This window comes from Micrasema longulum, unplaced genomic scaffold, assembly GCF_059751315.1.
Source record: "Micrasema longulum isolate JH-2025_06_02 unplaced genomic scaffold, ASM5975131v1 h1tg000453l, whole genome shotgun sequence".
Classification (NCBI taxonomy): domain Eukaryota; kingdom Metazoa; phylum Arthropoda; class Insecta; order Trichoptera; family Brachycentridae; genus Micrasema; species Micrasema longulum.
Genome location: NW_028277652.1, coordinates 1,963,868 through 1,985,584, shown reverse-complemented (window position 1 = coordinate 1,985,584; position 21,717 = coordinate 1,963,868). Strand labels below are relative to the sequence as shown.

The 21,717-nt window shown below is 31.8% G+C and overlaps 1 protein-coding gene across 1 annotated transcript; it reads right to left on the bottom strand.

Moving 5' to 3' along the window:
* Positions 1 to 1,446: 1,446 nt before the first annotated feature.
* On the bottom strand, positions 1,447 to 21,123 carry rec (minichromosome maintenance 8 factor recombination-defective). The gene is made up of 14 exons (XM_088226639.1): positions 20,697 to 21,123; positions 20,188 to 20,420; positions 17,840 to 17,927; positions 16,637 to 16,768; positions 14,778 to 14,893; positions 13,121 to 13,225; positions 12,121 to 12,267; positions 10,710 to 10,929; positions 8,860 to 9,145; positions 8,366 to 8,456; positions 6,690 to 6,817; positions 5,120 to 5,345; positions 3,045 to 3,206; positions 1,447 to 1,800 (listed from the first exon to the last, which is right to left on the bottom strand). Exons 1-14 carry the CDS (start codon positions 20,926 to 20,928, stop codon positions 1,606 to 1,608), a joined length of 2,361 nt encoding a protein of 786 aa, XP_088082765.1. The 5' UTR covers positions 20,929 to 21,123; the 3' UTR covers positions 1,447 to 1,605.
* Between the last annotated feature and the right edge of the window lie 594 nt (positions 21,124 to 21,717).

Genomic DNA, 21,717 nt, shown 5'->3' with positions numbered 1-21,717 from the left:
GTGTAACTGTTGGTTCCTTAATAAAATAAAATAAAATAAAACCTTTTTCTTATTACCTTTTATGTGCACCTTATTGTGCACAGGGAACTGCATTGCTACACCGATTTCGTAGTTATTAAATCTACCAATGAAAAATCAATGCATTTTTTAAACATAGAATTATTTATTAAATGTTATTAAATATTTGTATATAACCACTTACCAAATTTTCTATATCCACGCCCCTCTCTTCATCTCCTGCCCTTTTTTTAAATCTATTTCTCAAACAACATAAAATATTTTCATAATCTAATTAGTGCATGTTTGTCTTAATCAGTGCATGTGCTTATTAAAATGCATGTGATTGTTTTATATTTTTGTGCAACAACTTTGTGAAGGTGTATAGTGGGCTTTGCATGTTGGTTTAATATTTTTTTTTTTTTTATGGAAAAGAAATATTTGCGTTCTTATAATTTACGCAAATATTTAATTTTAAGGGCCATTTTCAACGAGTTGTAAATAACTCACTATTAGAAAATGGGAACCAAGTTGGGGTAGAGTGGGATTTGAACCACGGATCTTCGATCCGTGAGTCCGAGACACTAGCCAATTAAAATATAAACATAGGGTTATAAGAGTGGATTTAAATGTTTCTACTGCAATTGCTTGCCTGAGCGGAGTCAATGTAATGATAATATAGGTACACAATAAGTTTTTCTGGGTTATTATGGCGTGTGTCGTTCGTACTCTTTACCGACGTTTCGGATCGCGTTACAGCGTCCATCATCAGGGTTGATGTTATTTATGTGTAAATGTGTTATGTTAGGTACTTAGAATTTGTACCGTGTCGTAGTCGTTTATGTGTGACGTTATGTATTTGGGATTTGTACCGTGTCGTAGTCAAACGACAAGATAGATCCTAAGTACATAATGGTACACATTAATCTAAACAGATTAATGTGTACCATTATGTACTTAGGATCTATATCGTATCACAAATCTGTGTTACATTGCAGTCTTTATGCGATTTCTTTATGACTGGGTACCAGGATGTTTTTTGTCGGTAAAGAGTACAAACGACACACGGTATAATAAACCAGAAAAACTTATTGTGCATCTTAACGGCCGTGAAAATCTAAGAAGTTTAATATAGGTACAGTCCATTCAAATCATTAATAACCTTAGTTTATGTTTAGACATAGCTTTTTATTTTTACAGATGTTATATTATTTTTTTATTGATGCTTTATACTAATGATAACTTTTTATATTAAAAAAAAAAAATGTTTTTTTTTTTCACTACTGTTATTATAATTTTGTAAAAGATTCATAGAACCGTAATTGAATAAATAAATGCGTAGCAATAAGTTTTCTTGTAAATAATTTAAATGTACGTAATTACAGTAGCAAAATTGGTATGTATACTTGGTTTGCCAACGGGTACTAACTAAAAATTCAAACGCACTGCTCGTATGTGACAAACTGTAGTTTTTAAAATGCATATTGACATCCGGCTTTAATACTACATAATTAACATTGTAAATCTTATAAATTTACACTTTAGTTTTGTATCACAATAAAAATAACATCACTGATCTTCATAACTTAAGAACTTAATAGTTTAATATCACACAGTTAAAATTTTATACACTCCCGGACTTTTTAAAAGTAAGTATCCATGAACATGAAGTGCTTCAATTAGATTTTTAGCGTCCCCTCCTAACTTAGACCCGCTGTGAATCTGACATAGTTCTGCACTAGTGAATATGTCCTTTCCTAATTTATTTGCTCTTTTTGTTATGATTTCGATAAATTTCTTGACCTGCAAAATAACACACATTATATTAAGTTTGTCGAATACATGATGTCATGTTATTTAGTTATGAAGTTGCGTAGTAAATTGTATCATGTCGCAAAATGCTTTACTTAAAAAAAAACATTATCATATCAATTTAAATAGAAAAATTATGAAGCTATTAGGAGAAAAAAATTGAGATGACAATGTTGTCAATAAAATCAAACAAATAATAATTTAGCTATAAATATCTAAGTCAAAAGATGCTAGCAATATTGAAGTCAGATAATTTTTTTTACTGTTCTAACTTGTCATTCACAACATTTCAAATTTCTATGAATATTGTATGTATGCATATTATTTATATTTAAAACACTGGAACCTTTTTACGCAGTGGATACGTTCCACACAGTACCGTATAAAAAAGTATACAAGAAAAATGATGAATGATTTCATGTGTAACAATCCAATTCAGGAGTTCTATAAAATCTAATTGTTTTTTATTTATTGTACCTTTATTTGATTATAAAATAGAACACGACCGCAAAATACTTTTAAAAATTGGAACAAAGATTATTTACTATCAGACAATAGACGCACCCATTTACGCACATTTGGTACGATATCACTTGAGATATCCAGAGCCTGTGAAATATTTCCGTTCAAATAATAATTGAAAAAAACAATAGTTTAATTAAATTACTGTTACGCATTGTTAAATTAATAATATTTTACATTTTTAAAATTTAATTTTTATCTCGTGTTATTTTGAAACTGTGTAAAAAAAATGTTTCGGTGCATTCATGCGTTTAATGTAAAGCACCCTTGAGGTATTTTATTACGAAAATGGCGCTATATAAGTTATCCACAATAAATAAATAAACAAAATGGTTCACAGCAATACATGTGACAAAATTCAAATTGTATAAATACAGTAAAACTCCAATTATCTGGATTAATTGATGAGTGCCAGATTTTATTGCTTTTGAAATAATACAGCGAATTGGATTCACATTAAAAAGTTACTTCAACATGTCCAGCAAAGTTGATTCCACATTCAAATTAAAAACTTCTTTATTTCCTGATAACGATTTGAATATTTGGTAATCTGGATGACGAGTTCGGATAAACGGAGATCTACTGTAATTATAATATTTCTTTAGTTTTAAAAAAACATGTCCATTATTAAGTTATTCAAATAAAAAAGTATAAATTCTAACTTTTATCACAAATTTGGCATTTAAAATATTTATTGAAATTGTAATTCATACTTGTCCCCTAGAGCTGATTCCCGAACCATGTATGGCTCTGTTGATTTGTATGGATCCAAACTCGTCACATAATGTGTCTTCTAAACTGTATTTCATCAGTTCAACTACATCTCTCGCATCATCTGCAGTGGCTTCTTCTCTGAGTTCCAAACGGGCTCGTGCCTTGTCATAATAAATTGAATTTAATTAGACTTTACCAAAATCATATTTTTAAATTAGTATTTTTTATACTGAATAGCGTATTTGAGTGGTTCACTTCCAAACTCCTCTATAATGGATTTTCATCAAAACCCAGAAATCACAAAAAACATTTCAATTTATACCTATTTTGATTTTTTAAAGTTTTGTGATTTTGAAAAATCTCCATCTGTGACGTCACAAGTTCTCTTCGGTGAGTTCTGATGATTGGTGAGTTGGCTACACGTAAATCGGAAATTTATCACAACACTCTATCATTGGTTGATTCGGAAGAACTAGTGACATCATTCAAAGTAGTTGATTTTTATCAAAATATATTTTTTTCATGAATTTTTTCATACAGTTTTGAGAAACTACAATTAAATGCTCTAATTTTTACCACACAATCAAAAAAATAATAATTATATCTAATTTCCCGTAGCACTGAACTTCCTCATTACACATCATTTTAGTTGAGTATACATTGTTACATACTACAGAAATATGTAATTATAAAATTAATAAACTACTCGCAAAGGTTTGCTTTTGACCTAATCAAGCTCAGCCGAAATCAAGTGAGGGTTATCACTAGAGCCCGCCCAGGGCACTGCGGATTGAACAAATACCTTGCTAGAATTAACCTTTCCGAAACTTTTAGATGTAGGTTCTGCAGTGCAGATGAGGAAACACCTATGTGAATGTGATGCTTTACATCATAAAAGGAGCCTCATCCTCGGGGGACCACTGGTTAAACCTGAGGATGTTAAAGACCTCGCCCCCTACCTAATAGCTTGATACTTTACGGATCTGGACTTGGAGGGGGAGATTTAGCAAAATGTAAACTCTCGCCTTCCACACAGTAGCCAGGCTCTTTATAGACCTAGGCTTGGAGGGCTAGAACTATTCACTGGACCTATCACAATAGATTTTCACAGGTCGCATTGACGTCAGGAGCTTGCATAGCACAGACCCCCACCTCAAAGAATAAGAATTATAAAATTTACATGTTATTATGACATAAAATTATAATTTTTATTTTTACATCATAATTTCCCTCTCCGCACCCAATGGTGATAAGGGCACTGCAATGGTGCTCCAATTGCAGTGTATCTCGATCATTTATGTTACATTGAAGGTAAGGCGACCAGTCTTCACCACGCTTCAGGAGTCAGTCCAGGAAAAATAAAACACCGTGGAACCACCTTTAAAACACTATTTCATATCACTGCCAGGAATCAAACCCGGAACCTCAAGCATGTTAGGAAAACGCGCCAACCACAACACGAGGGGGACTTATCTCCCCTCGATTTCTTTTGTCAAAATTTTTATGAGAGTAGCCATCGAGTAGGAAACACTCATACAGCGTTCTGGTTTTATTCCACCCCAGAACTGTATTCTTCATCCACCTGGACACAGAATAATACATACGCCACTTCAATAAAATTAATTCAATTCACACTATATAAAAATGTATATGTCAAATAAAGAAAATTTTTGATTACATAAGAATATCAAATACTTATCAATATACATACATAGATAATTATATTGTTTACTATACATGTAGTGTTAATGTTATACATGTAGTTATTATAGAAAAACAACAAGCAAACTATTAAATCTTTGTAACTTTAAGAGTTTATCATTTTTATAAGACTGACAACTCAAATAAACTAAATATCATAATTTATTACAATTTTCATACTGCGTACACAGCAATAGTACACTAACTGATTATCCAATAGATTTTCAATTTTATAAAAGTTGAAGTTTCTATTTTCCGCCCTAGAAAATTTCAATATTTAAATAGTACATTGTTTGTTTTTTTTAAATGTAGCGCCTATCTATGCTCAATTTAAAATATCCAGAAACACTATTTTGTAAAAGTTTAAAATTACCTGAGTTAATCGGACACAAGCCTCAAGCTGCCTGGTGGTAACAGGAGTGTTCCCAGCGATAGACTGATGCGCTTTTCTTAAAGTTAGGAAGAATTCTTTGAGCACTTGTGATGCTGCCAGGCTGAGCTTTGGATGAACATATTTTCTAGCGTATGCTATATACTTCCTTAGTATCTCTAATGGCAACGGATCGAGGACTTCACCAGACAGCATTTTTAATCGTTCACTAAAATTAAAAAACAAGACAATTTTATATAAGTAAAAAGTACAAAAATAGATTACGTTACAAAAATAGATCTTAGTGGAGAAGACACTCGTGGAAAATATCTAATAGCTCTTTTGTAACAGACATTTTTAATTTTCATAATGAACATTTCATGAAAGTTCAATTAATCTTGTAAGATTTTAGCTTGGTGATGCAGGGAGCTCCTAACCCAGCTGGAGACGATAGAAGAAAATAATGTTATTTATTTATTAACGCCTTAAGGGCTTTTACATATACAGAGGTTATAAACGATTTATAGATGTAAAAATACAATTGAAAATGAAAAAAAAAATTATCCATAAAAAAACAAATGAAAATACTAGAAACTAAAAATACTATTCAAAAAATTAAAGAATAATTGGCTCTTGAATTTTAATAAAGTTATAGCAAATACGTTAGAATTAATGTGTGAATTTGATTTAGACATATAAATATATCTAAAATAAATATGATGTTTGGCCTATTCGGCACATTGAAATAGATACATTTGACTAAATCGGGAACATCAAAAATATTATGTTATGAAAGTTATGCTTCGATGTGTATTTATTATACTTTTAATAATATAATACAGAATTGGTAATAGAGATATCTGAACTGATGAACTGAACTCCAGTGAACTACTCTTATTCTTAGAGGTGGTGCAATTCAAGCTCCTGACGTCACTGCGACCTGTGAAGATCTATTGTAACGGGTCCTCGTGAATAGTTCTCACCCTCCAAGCCCAAGTCAATAAAGAGCCTAGCTACTGTGTGGCAGGCGAGAGTTTACATTTTGCTTAATCTCCCCCTCCAAGCCCAGGTCTATAAAGAGCCTGGCTACTGTGTGAAAGGCAACATTTAACATTTTGGTAAATCTCCCCCCCCAAGCCCAGATCCGTAAAGTGTCAGGCTATTAGGTAGGGGGCGAGCTCTTTAACATCCTCACTGAACTACTCTACTGAACTACCTCATATCTGCGCTAAACTCTATTGACTGATGATACCTAAGGGTGCTACTGCTTTTATAGTAGTTGTCCATAGTGTTCTCTTTAATTCATCTTTTATTCCCCATACTGTCAGCAATTTGACATCCGTGTTAGGTGATCAATATTTTTGATGTTTTTATTTCACATTCTTCGCTATCCTTAAGATGATAGTAGGTCAGGTGATAGTGGGCATCGTTTTCCGGGTGAGTCCAACAACCTGGCTGAATAAATGTTAGTACTACGACACAAAGATGTGTTTTTTTTTATAACTTCAACTAGTCATTATTCTCTAAACTACTGCTAAAAATAATTTCATTTCTAGTTAAACAGTAAATTTACCTCAGTGGAATGTCGGACATTTGCGTGGTACGGCAGGAGGCTGAAATGTTTGACACATTCCCGAAAAATTTGGGTTTTTCTCCGGAATGAAGAGCCAAGACGTGTTCCGAAAGCATAGCATCTATTTGCTAAAAAGGGATTATTTTATAGAATGTTTAAATCAGCAGAATGTGTTTCCATGCCATCTTTGTATTGTAATGAAATGTATTTATTTAAATAGTAGTAAAAATGACACATTTATTATTAAACCACTATGTAGTTAAATCATAAAACAACACACTGCATAGTTTTGATTCTCTACTTATTGTATTCTCTTACTAACTATAAAAAAATCATGTGAGAATTAAATCCAGTACTTGATACACAGATTGCTGAATAAATAGAAAAGGGACACAAATCAAAATGTATCTTTATTACGAAAGTTTTTAGGGAGAATTTTTAAAAAGAAAACTTTCAGAAGGCAAGTGTTATATAAATGTACAGATATCATTATATGCGTATTTTGAAACATCTTATATCTAAAAATTGAACTTTACTGTCACTGTTACCCAAAATGAAATAACGGCTTCAATGCATTTTTTCATAAAGAATATATTTAAAAAAATATACAATAAAAAGACACAAATAAAAATATTTTTTGATGTATTTTGGCCAAAGCTTTGCTCAAGTCTGAAAAACTCACAAATTGGAAAAAAAAATGAGCCTTGGTTTTTCAAATTTATATAGCATAATACAATAAAATGTTTCGAGAATCTTTTACACAATATGTAAGTGACCATAAACATAATAAAATAGACCATTAAATAATAAATCATTATTAATAAAAATTATGAAATCAATTAATTTAAAATGCTAAAACTGTTTTAATTAATATATATGCTTTATGTACAAAGTAATCTGGTGCGTACACTGGATATGATTTTAAAGCTCTTGAGATATTTCTATCAATTGCAGAATAAACGGAGTACTTTGGGTGTGAAATTCTAAATGGCACATGGCTTAGTAATTTTATTATGATTTAAAAAAAGATTAAGATGCATGTGGTACATCTTAATTTTTTTCTTAACAGGCCAGGAGGCCCAATTACAGTGGTGAATTACAACACAGAATACCCAGGCTTGAGAAAAATAACATTTTATTTTTGTTTCCTCATCGGGAATCGAACCCAGAACCTTCCGTGTGCGAGTCATGCGTCTTAACCACTACATCACGGAGGCATTATTGTACTATCATGTATTATTTATGCGAAACCAACGCGTTCCAAAATACAGCACTTTTGTTTGGTAAATATTTTTGTATTTACATGTATTATTTGTGGAAAACAGCCACATTCTAAAATATTGCACAATATGACACTGACCTTTTGAGATGTGGCGCTTTATCCCAAAAGAAAAGTGCACCCGCATTGGTATTTGGACTGCAGCTGACAAAATGGCCGTTATGTTTAAAAGTGATTCGCCGAAACATAAAAAAACAAAAGGGGCATTAGTGAAGTGAACTACTCAGTTTGTAATGCAAAAAACAAGATGTCTTATTTAACTATAATTATTTTACCCATCAACAACACTTTTTAGTTTATTTATATGTGTACCTTTTCTATTTCAGCAGTGAGATCTACAGATACAAAAATACTCAAAATATTACAGATCTTTAATTTGATTATTTTATATGCGAACCTCATTTGGTCGATCTAGAAGTATAAAAACCAGATCAAAACGGGATAGAAGGGGTGCGCTCATATGAAGGTTTTCCAATACTGTTTTAGATCTAAAAATAATTCAACAAAACACAAATATGTTATTTGACATAAAATATTATAAAGGTGAACAGCTATTCAATTGCTACGAAAAAATAATTCATATAGGCATATAACAATTTCCACCTCGAGTGTAAAACAGTAGTACATGAATATTGAATGAAATTAAATGAAATAATAAATTGTCTTTGTCCGCATCCTCCTCTCCGTTGCTCTCTATCCCTGAACAAATATAAGTTTTATAGTGAGAGAAGATCTTTTAATATAAATAGGTGCGAAGGTTTTCACGGTCACTGTTATCAATATTATGTATCTTTTTTGGGTGATACCGTGTATGTTGGATTTGATCCGACGTTTCGGCTACCATTGCAGGAGTCATCTTATATATATTGAGACACGTAGGGATTCCTTTACCTGTCTAGGTGTCCTTGAGTGGGGTTGGCGGCGGCGAGAAGCGTGGGGGCGGCGGCGAGACGGCACACTACGCCCCCGCGCGCCACGCTCACCGTGCCCTGCTCCATGGCCTCCAGCAGGGCTCCGTGGCCCGCGGGACCCAGCTTGTCCAGCTCGTCCGTGCAGCACACTCCGCGGTCCGCCAGCACCAGGGCTCCGGCCTCCAGGGTGAAGCCCCCGCCCTCAGAGCGCGTGAGGGATACAGTCAGCCCGCTGGCCGTACACGCATTACCACAAACGTACACTCCTAGACAGTTAAACGGATGCGTCTTAATAACAACTTGCTGAAATTTAATCATTATTTTAAAAATATTGCTCTTAAGTCCTGCATTGTATGCTCACCTGGTTAATTTTTTAAAACTACTATACAATCAGTGAACGATGAAACTAGCTGATTACCTCAGCTTATTTCTCCATACAAAAAAGTACACTATATTTTACATCTTTAACCTAGTCGCGTTTTTTTAGTACTAAAACAAGCTTGCAGATTTCAAATATTATTTGAAGATTGTCTATTTGGAAACTAGTATTTCGAACATTATTTCTGAAGAACTATTTTTCTTTGATAGGATAACGTTGACATATTATGTATCACATAGGACATGTGGCGTTTGCAGTGACTGTTTTTGGCATTATTTATTTTAAAATGAATCGGCTAGTGCTCAGTGTTGACATTGAAATCATATTGGAAATATCTGCTGAATGTCATTGTGGTAGTTTTTTATACACTTTTGAACAAGTATTGTATCAAAATAGTATAGAATAAAGCTACGTGTATCACGTGGTTAATAATAATTGTTGTTTGTGTTGATTTTCACGGAACCACAGAAAAAATAGTCATTTATAATTATATTACTTACACATTATATATTGATATTTTTTTGTAGATAACCTGATTCACGGCTCGCCACTGCTATATTGGTATAATACAATGATATTATTAATATATACTTAATAATTTCTGAACAGGATAACAAAATGTGATGAGAATATGTATAACACGTGACTATTTTTATTGGTATTTCAATTGTTCTGACTAAGCGTGACTAATGAAGCGATGTGTGTAAAACATGGTGTTTTTTTTATATGTATAGTAGATTTAGTGTTTTTTGTCTTTGTTTTTTACCTTTATTTATTTAAGGGAGTTATATGTAATCTACGGAGCGCCCGATGTTATCAACTTCATCAAGGTAAGAGGGGGGGGCACTTGATGTGGGCTGGCCATATAATTAGAATGGATGACAAAACCCCCATAAAGCGCTTAACTCTCTCTGTGCCACAAGGACGATGAAGACCAAGAAGGCCCAAAATGCGATGGACAGACTGCATCAGTGCAGATATGACAATGTTGGAAGTGAGGAACTGGAGAGGAAGGGCAGCAGGCCGGCAAGGATGGAAGACACTCCTGGATTCAGCCAAGGCCCACCCAGGGCTGTCGAGTTTGTGATGATGATGATCCATTTCCCGGATTGCTAAGGATATGTACTGCTAAATAACATCATCTAATTCAAGTATATTGGAACGAGCTGTATTTGCAAATAATACCCTCATAGGTGCTATGTGCTATCTACGAAGTATATAGGCACTAAATTCTAGCTGCTATTTGCTGATTAGCAGCTACTAGTTTTACATAGAAATATTTTTGCTGCGCAGATTATTAAATTCATCAACTTCAAATGGTACTTGTCTTTACATATTTTATTAACAACTAACAATGCCAATGTAAATTATACCAAAACTACTACACACACACATTTAGCAGGTCATAATAAATTTGCAGAAATTTCCACATTATATGAATTTCTATTTACCTCTGGGTGCAGCCAAAGTTGCAGCTTGCAGCATTTGAGATTTCCCTAATCCTGGGTCCCCCACAATTAGAACGTGAGGATTAGCTCGACTACCGCCTTCCACTTCGGTTCCACCAAACAAACCGAGAATCAGACCGGCCTTCACCATCTCCTGGCCAAATATTGACGGACAGAGCGATTGGACTATGAGACGAAAAACGTTCTCTGTACTATGAATCTCCTAGAAAAAACATGATATTAACGTTTGACTTACAAAACTTATTGCAAAATAAAACAGCAAGCCATAATGATTTTATATTTAATCATATATAAAATGCAAAAATATTTACAGACACTCTCGTGGATACAGAAATTTTAAAATAATCAGAAATATTTTAAGCTTTGGCGACTTTTTTTTTATTGAGCAGCCACCAGGTTTCACTATAGCTGACATTAGCAAGCTTAGGGAAGGCTAAACATTTTTTACGTAACATACAAATGAAGTCATGATTTCATAAAAATTGATATATGAGATACAGTAAACCCCCTATAATGTTGAGAAAGGTACCACGTTATAGGGGGGACTTGACTCACACGGGATGATGTAATCTTCCCGAAACTTGCGGGCAGGGTAGTTCAACGTGACAGTTGAACATTTTTTTTGTAAATAAGTATTATCTACATCAAGAGATAATGCGTATGACATCTACGGCGCGAACGTTGGACCGGTCCGGATGCCTCAGTGTAATGTTATACGTAAAGTAAAAAGTATGTATTTACTTTACGTCATAGTGCAGCACTAGGACCATAATCAGGCAGTTGATTTTTTCTTCGCAAAAAATATGCATTATTTAATATCACAGTTTACGACCACTTCAAGAAGTTGGTACCTAGTTGGTGCAAGTTAGCACAAATAATAATAATAGCTCGCTCGTCAAATCAAGTAATCGGGACAAAATATTTTTCAAACAATGGCACACACTGTTAATAAAGTATAGAACACGTGAAGTTTTGATGATAAAAAAAAAAAGTGTGCATCGGTTTACTTAATCATAATTTATTCCAAGTAGAACATATTTACTTACTGTATCATGTTAATATCCCTGGGACAGAGCAGCGATGTGCCGATGAGTCATCAATGTTAGTTCCGCTGAACGTGTCTATCAAAGTCAAGAGACACGGACCTACTACGTTATACGGGGGACCACCGTTATAAGAAAAAACTGCAGCAAACGTTATGGGAAAAAACCTTATATGAGTGTACGTTATGGGGGTTTACTGTATTTATATTTGTCAATTTTGACAAAACCCCTAGTGGATTAAATCAAGTAACGTCTTATTTAAAATAATTTAAACATACTCTAAATGCCTTTTTTTCTGAATACTCTTTTTATATGTATTGATATATTTTTATGTGTGATTGAGATCTCACCTGAATAGCGTAATAATCATTTAATGTAAAGGTAAGGTTGGGATGATTGAGTGTCCTTTGGCTGTGGACAGCTACAGCTTCTATGTAAAGCTGCATTAATCTGGCTGCTTTCTTTCCATCTTCCCCTCCCCTCACCTCACCACGAACCTTAGGATTTAATTCATAGAAATCAAAATGAATGATGGACGTGTCAAGAGTAAGAATAATCGGCGTGCGAGCATGAGAAGATATATTAATGTAGAGAAGACAGAGTGATATGGCATTCTATCCTTTCTGCATGGCGTGACGAAACGACGTGATGGTTTGTTGTTGTTGTTGTAATAACCAATCGCAATTTATCCCATCAAAATAAGATACATGAACGAGAAGAGCTTATGAATGATAGAATACAATGTAGCTGCATTAAGATAAATACAACTTTGAAGATACAATACAATAAAAAATATTTAGTTAAATATGAATAGAGAACCTTTCAATAAGTTATTTCATCAGCATATTGATCATTTTTAGTGATAATGTAAATTAATTTACCCAGTTAGAATAGTTTGTTTGATCAATATAAAAAAAAAACTTTGACAAACTGGGTTGTAAATCCATAAATAGCAGCATTCCCAAGAAAATGATCGGTGCACATTTAGGTAATGTAATCGTCATATTATCTGTGGCTTTTTTCACTTGGCTACTGGGGTATTCCAGCCAGTGTCGTGTTTTTTAAAAATATTTACAGAAGTTTATAATAGTACATAAGTTATACCAGGTTGGGGAAAAAGTAATTTGGTATTTCGCCCCCTATTTTTCAACTAAGTATATCTCGTTCATTATTGGTCACATTGGATCATATGTTATAAAATATACACCACAACACCCAGACCAGTTAGTAATCTTTCTTAGATTTACAAAATAGTTTTTTCTTAAATATATATAATATGCACCATAATTTAAATAAAACAAAAAATATATGTCCGTATTTACCACCTAAATAGTTGATGTAATGTATTACCTGAACTATGCCTGTAACGGAAAGCATGTCTCCCGGGCACGCTGTTCCAACTAAATCTGCTTGCAACTCAACTTCCACGCTCCGTGGGATGGACCCAGATATGCCCTTATAACACAATAAGAAGAAGAATTTTGAATTGAAACATCTAAAAAGATAAAAATATCTTTAAATAAAGCCTATCGCAGAAACAAAGTCTGTATAGACTACGCACGGTCTGTCTATAGAACGGACGGATCATTGCTTTCTCCGAGGGTAAGTTGCACCACCACAAAAAGTTAAGTTAACAGGTCGCCTGCGACCACGCGTTTGTGCATAATGGGGGTAGTGCGCGGGGTGCCCGATCGTGCATTTACACATTATTACAGTGTGTTATTTGTATAAGTCGATATTCCACAAGCAACTGTTGTGGCGAGTTGTTTATTCATTAGCACTATTCCATCTCCCATCCACTATCAGAGATGTTACTACAGAATCTCTGTTTAAATCAGGTCTGAAGAAACATCTCTTTTTTTTCCATAATCTCTCTTCCTTTCCTTTATCCTCTATTCCCTTTTCCCATTGAGTAATAGTATCGATTTAAGGTAATTTATATGCAATTATTTATATTTTTGTCTATCTGCAGCATTATTATTTTTATTTTCTATTAAATATATTTTGCGACTTGAATTATAAAAATGAAACTTTTATTTTATTGGTTGGTTGGAAAAAATTTCCATTTGGCAATAGGCCCCGCCAATGTATAATTAACATTATGTACAAAAAGTTAAATAAATAAATAAATATCTGTTACTTTACTAAAACATTTTACTAAAAACATTGACGAACATCATTTAACTATCCCAGACAAATTCAACAGATTTTAGAATGCTTTTGGGAAATATATTAATATGTAAACGCTCATGTTACACTGAACCACGCACGAGATATCTCACATGTGACCATTTCGCAGGAAAAAAAATGGCATTCCCTAGTCTCCAGCTGTGGTAGAGTGGCAGTAAACCTTAAGTGTTGCATTTTCATAAATCGGGCAAAATGGTTATTATTTAAACATTTCTCATAGCCCTACATATAACAAAGTAATTAATTGTTTATATTTATTATATATTATTATATTTATATTTGATATTCATAAAACTACATTAAATTTTAATTAGTATGAATGTATTATTGTTTTTCTTTATATTCTATATTTTTATTTTTTTCTCATGTACTCGTATTTAAATTATATAAACTCTTATTGCAAACAATAAACAACTACAAAGTGTAAGTCACTCTCCAAGCACAAGGGTTAGTCTCTTTTTTGGAGAGTTACAGTGATAACATTTACTAGATGTGTAAAAGTAGATATGTATAGAATTTTAAAAAAACATCTACCTTATATGAAATTAATTAATAAAAAAAAATATTTTCGTATGTATATGTATAAAAAATATGTAACTAAATAAACAACAATGACAAAAATAGACAACCAGATGGCTGCCATGATAGTATTTTTTTCTACCCATAGACATAAGAAATACATTTTTGGTATTCATAACAAAAAACGTCATCATAAAAAATCCTTTACAATAGATTTTATTAAATCTGTTTTAATATTTTTGGAAATATTTATTAAAAAACACCAGCAAGTAATCACTGTATGAGAGTTTTTGCATACCTGAGCTTGGGTTTCTTGAATTCTCGCTGTTTGGCAATCCGCTGTGATAGAAAATGGTGAAGACTGAAGGGGCTCGAACTTCCCAATTGAGTGACATGAACAGCATACAGAAGGCACTATTTATAAAGACACTAATCAATCATTAATTCAAAATTATATAATACAAACCATATAATTTACTACTTGGGTTTTCTGCTAGGTTTTTGTGCCTAGAATAAAACAAAAAATATGTTTTAATTTAGTAAAACAATACAAAAATGGGTAGTCAAAAACAAAGTCACAAAGTTGCCTATTGTACATAGGATACAGAAAAAATTCATAAATTTAATAAAATATAAATTTCACTGAACACCAAATTCAATTCAAACTCTGGAGTATAGAAGAGTGATTGCAGATCAAATATTCCTGTTTAAACTAGTAAACAACGCCGTAGACTACCCTTTACTTACAAGTTCTTTTGAATATCTTGTACCCAACAGAACAAGACTCCATACTACATTTAATTTGCCAGTACCTAGGACTAACTCAAGGAAAAACTACTTTTTCTTTAGAGCATGTCATTATTATAATACTGTTCTCTCCCGTCACGCAGACATTTTTCATCTCTCCTGTATGAAATATAGAAGATTCCTTATAGACAGTACACCCGCTTAATCATTTCTTATTCTTTAAATTTATCTTCTTTCTATTTACTTTATTTTTATTACTGTTTATAAATATATGTATTTTTATTTTATTTGCAACTTCTAAGTGCCTAACATTTCTTAATTGTTAAATTGCTTTTATTTTGATACCGATAATGTACTTAATCAATAGCTTACACCACTGTGGAAAATTTATATTGACTGTTTTCACAATTTTTGTTTATATATATTCTTTTTTTTATTTTTTATTTTATTTAACTTTTGTACATAATGTTATTTGTACATTGGCGGGCTTATTACCAAATGGCAATTTCTTCCAACCAACCAATAAAATAAAAGTTTTATTTTTATAATTCAAGTTACAGAACATATTCAATAGAAAAAAAAAGATTAAAAAGCTAAAAGTATATAAAAATAGAAATAAACGTATTTGTTTAAAAACTATTACTCAATGGGAAAAAGGAAAAAAGAGGAAAGAGGAAAAAGGAAAGGAGGAGAGATTAAGGAAGAGAAAGGAGATGTTTTTTCAGACGTGATTTAAACAGAGATAATGTAGTAACATCTTTGATGGTGGGTGGGAGATGATTCCACAGTCGAGCCGCATGGACACTATAGTCCTTTTTCTTCTCTAACTCATATATGAGTTAGAGAAGAAAAAGGAATAAACCATGAACTGATAAGCGTTGAAATTTTTCACGCAGGTATATAGGAGCGTTAGGATTATTTTCTGTATACAATATATGTAAAAACTGTTCTTTTTTTCCCAAATAAAAATAAATAAATAAAAGGAAACAATTGTTGTATAAAGAGATAAGTACCAGAAGAAATAACATTTTAAATAATATACATAATATAAATGTAAAACTTACTAGTTCAAAAAAAAATTAGTAAGAATACAAATGGTCAGAGTTAAATATATGTTTTAGCATAATACAGATGGCTTTGAAAAATCAAATATTTAAATAAAATAGCAAAAATAAAAAGCCTAAACATAAAGTTGAACGAATATTCCTAAAAAAAGTTTTTAAATGTTAATAAGATATGTAGATAGAATTAAACAAAACAAACGGACGTCTTTAAAATCCTTCAAAATGTGAATAGATTTAATTCCCCATAGAAATTCACATTCAAAACATGAAGCGAAATCGGTTAAAGAGATTCACGAAGTAAGAAATTCAATTGCAATTTCTGAAAAGTAAACAAGGAATAGTTTACCACCATAAACTCCCTGAGGCTGGACAAGAGCTTGGGTCCCGTGGCACAAAGTACACTCAAATGCCATAGACGTGCAAATTAGTCCTGGACTTCCAACGCGAATCACAGTTCCTCGGATTGTGACTAATTTGCCTGTAAAAATATAGGTGGCTTATAGAAATGCGCAGACAGCATTGTCATAAAGTGTGATGAAAAAATATTTTTTTTGTTGTACAGAAATAAATTCATAAAATATGGGAGAATATAAGCTTTACTTTTTTGCCCATTCAAGAAATTTGTAACCTACATTTTTTGGAGTTCATAAATTTGGAGCCGCAGAAAACAGTTCAACCACCTTGACGTTTTTAAATTTAATATAACAGTGATGGCCGTGATGTGGGTTAGAAATTTCTTTAATTTGCAAAAAAGTATAGCGCTTGGAGCATGGGCGTTTTCAGCACATAAAGATATTGTAGTGTGTTATCAGAATTGGCATTAAACTCATTTTTAGCATTTGGAGGGCTGGACGCTTTCTGCATAACTAAGTCCAATTATAAACCAGAGTAAATATGTACCAAAAGGCATCACTGACTATCCTCAATGAGTTATGTAAGCCAACTGATGTTGCCAGACAAAGAATGAACGGATGGGTACTTAGAATTCTCAGATGGAGACCATGGGACAGGAAAAGAAGCGTAGGGCAACAATGGTGGACAGGAATAGTCTAAAGAAGAGAGGATTGGAAAAAAGAAGAGGCCCACATCTGACAATGAAGAAGAAGAATATGAGAGAAATATTGCTGATTCAGTAAGACTAATTACTATAAATGTGAGTAAGTATGTATTGTTTATGTTTCCAGTTTTATTAAAATCTTAATTAATATGGGCAGCAGAAAAGTAAAAGTTTCTAGGCAACATGTAGCAGCTTCACAGAAGAGCCAATTAAAGGTTTTTTTTAATTGATAAAAAAATCTCATAACATACCTATTTTTTTGGCGTGCTTCCTACATAATTTCAATAAAAAAAATTAAATATGAGATTTTTTATGAATTAAAAAAAAACTTTCACTAGCTCTTCCGTAAAGTTGGCTACATTTCGCTTTCTTACCACCGTCGATCTCGCTTGTAATTGTAAACAAAATAATAATTGCTGGTAAAAAAAGAAAAGAGTTTATAGAGATGTACTGATTTTGGTCTTAAATGAATATGGAAGAAACTGTATTTACCAAAATAATTGACTTTCAAACTTGTAAGCGGTAAAACTGGTTGGTGATTCATCGGGCGAATTTGAATTTTCTCTTCTAGTTCAAATGTCTATAAACAAAAAATGTGTGTAATTTTAAGACATTGCAAAATTAAAGTAAACAGATATCAATAGTTGTAATTTTTTTAACTGGTTCAAAGTATTTCTAATACCAAATTATCTTTTTTTATCAATAATTCTACAACTGGTAATATTTTATTCTTTTATATAGTTTATATTTCTTAGACTTTCTAAATTAATAATATTGTTTTAAATGCTCTGTATTACTTAAATTAAGCTTACATGTATGTATATTTAATTGTATTTGTAACTAATATGTAAAAGGCACTAAGTGCCGTTTATTTCAATAAAATAAAATAAAATAAAATAGAGATGGAAAACGTATTTGAAAAGAGAGTAGAGTTACTTTACATAAGTGCTGATAAAATGTTTTCACTAAGCAATAAAATGATCTATAGTAAATGTTTTTAAAAAATCCATAAAAACATTAATAATTGTAAAATAATATTGTTTTCACTGCGTGTTCCAACGTTTTTTCAATGGTATTTCTTATAATAAAATAAATAAAACAACTTTGTTTTTAACTACTAATTTTTATTTTTCACCGACCGGTTTCAAAGCAAACAAGCTTCTTTGTCGTAAAAAAAAAAAACTTTCACTGGTTTTGGGCAAGTATCGGAATTTAGACAGTGAAATTTTTAACATCAGATTTCTTAAGTATTTATCCACATTTTTATCTTTATTTGTTCAAGTGATAGTTGTTTTACTTTTTATTCCTCACTGTATAATTTTTTTACATTATTATTTTTTATTACTCATTTTTTATTCATGCAAAGATTTTTTGTATTTTTTGTTACACATGTCAATTTTTTTATCAATTATACAATATATAAAAATGTAAAAAGCTCAAAGGGCGTTTAAATAAATAAATCTGCCTTTTCGCTGCTCTCCTGCTTTTGCTAATTTCTCAATACTGTCTTTTAATTTTACACTTTTTGTCTTTATTCATATAATTTATCATACGCGAAAACACAGAAATCAACTGCAACACAGAAGACATGTAGACACGTGCAACGTTATCCTACTGGACTCTCCGCTAATCTCACTATTCCTTTGGATGGATGTAAGATAGATTTATTGTTCCTGGTGTATTAGAGTAGGATAGAGGTGTTGGCAAAAGCAACATCATTCTATCAAAAAATCTCATTAATAATTTTTGTAAGTTGCAAACATAGAATTAAGAATAGTTAAGAAACCGCATACGCCTATCAAACAGAAAGCGACTAAACTACTCTTCAAAGAGTAATTTTACGTTTTGACCCATTAGTTTCTTTGTATACGTCGCTCAGTACGCAACTCCCGATTTGAATTCAACTATGTCGTGTTGTGTCGTTTTAAAGTGTAGAAATACTGCTGGGATCTTTAAGAAACAGGATGAGATCACATTTCATGTGTAATTAGCAAATGCAAATGCATTACTTAAAAATTAAATTATTTTTCCATCTGTCAGATTTTCAATAAAAACAAAATGGAAATTTCGTTAGTGTTGTCAAGGTAGCAATTTTTTTTACCCTACTTTGCGCATCTAATGAGAGAACTAATGAAAATTGGATCTCGGATTAAAAAACGCCGTGGTGTATCATCATGTAAACATCAAATATTATTTAACTAAATTTATAAAATTTGTTTTATATTTTAAGTTCAAAGATCATTAATTCAATTACTCTTATTAAATGACCCTTAACTTATCTACTCAGTTGTGTCAATCAATGTTTCCACATGCACAATAAAATTTGAGAAATTAACAAATTGCTTTTATTTTACCTTACATTTGTGTTATGATTATATTTTTCACATCTAACAACATTACGCAGCGACTTCACGAATGCGCGCGGCGAAAGGGGGGCAAAGTGGGGGGATTTTTGGACACAGTCCGATGTATTCGAATATGATTCTACGCTTCTTCTGGACTAATTCTATGTATGTACACTTGAAAGTTATAAAATATTTCAGAGAACAAAAAATTTTCATGATATGATATGGGTTCATGTAAAATCACCTACAACACAATCACTTAACCACACCAATCATCATACAACAAAACAAATTTCCAAGAATAATCCCGAGAAAAATACAGAGGAGTTATCGATGCTTAATTAAAGTACTTACTCATTGTAAACAAAGAAAATTCTTCGATACAATGATTTTAGTTTAAAAAAAAAACCATTGACTCATAAATTTGGAAAACCCGCAAAAAAAACTTCTTCAACTCGAATATGATTGCTTGTATTATGATAATAAAAAATATACCTTGTGAGCTGCAAGTCCTATACAATTCAGTGTATATTGTGGTTTATCGGTCAAATCCTTACCAAATGATGTCCAAGATAAATTAAATTCATTGTCGCTTGAAAGATGATTTAAGTCAACTTGGATGCATTTGGTCTCATCTATCTTATCAAGTTGAAAAGAGGATTTATTTTTTATTATGTAAGACTCCATTGCCTTAATTTTAAGGACCGTTTCCGACTGTTCTTGATACTCTGAAAAAAGAAATGTAATAAAAAATAACAAAAATGACAGATTATTTTTTTTGTAATTCTGATGATCTAGTAATAGTAATATGTGTATTATGATGCAGTTTTTAAAAAAGTACCCAAATGTTATGTTATGACAGTAATTTGTTTTAAAAGTTATCCTGAATGACAGTTGTTTTGAAATTAGTTTAAATAATAACACTTTTGCATTAAAAAGGTAAAATCTCATTAGATAAAATAAATTTGTAGGACTACAGAATGAAATAAAAACATTGAGCATACCTTCCTGGGGATGATAAAGATTCCAGGCTTTGTATGGCCCGAGATTACGGTCCAACATTACAGATATCACTCTTTGCCTAGAAGAAACTTGTGACGAAGATTTTGAAGTACTTTCCCCATGACTCGAAGCGGCATTATTCGGGGTTCTACTTCCTCCTCGTTGACCCCTTGCTCTACCATAATAATTACTCCAACCTCTGCCGCGGTAGGGTCCTCTTCCTCTGTTACTCATTGAGAAGTCAAATATTATCAAACTGGGGAAAATGATTCCATTAACAATAGAGAAGTTTGATACAATCGTGAAAAGTAATTTTATTCGAGGATGGTAACAGTGAAACAGTTATTTGATTTATACTTTTTACTATTTACAATAAAAAATAACTAGATTGACAAATTCACAAACTGACAGAAGGTTCCACAGAGTATTTGAATAAAATGGCGGTAAAATCATTTTATTGTGTTCACATACCAACAATGGACCACTTAGTTCGTGATCATAATTGACGGTTTTTCGTTGTTTTAAAAAAACAACAAAAAATATAATTGTATGTTAGCAGTTTTGAAATAAAAAAATAATATTTTTCCTTGATAAGATAATGCTAATGCGTATTCAAAATCTAAATAAAGTAATGTTGTTGTTCAAAATTTAAACACATACAATTTATTGTTGTTTGACACTCAATACAATACTTACCATTAATTAAATTCAAATTTAAAACTGATAAGGTTCGAGTAAATAAATAAACAGTGTGAATGAATAAATCGACATTTGAAAACATTATTATTACATTATTACAAAAATAAATAATTGGCATAATGCTTGAAAGCAAACTACTCTATTTTTTTATTTGAAATCATGGAATATTAAATGAAATATAAATGGTAAAAAAATTTCCATTTGGAAAACAAAGATGGGAATTCCGTCACTAAAATAATATTTATTTTCAAAGATAAATAATTTGGCAAGATAAAATACTACACTAAAAATAAGATGCACCTAAGAATATATTTTAATTTGAAG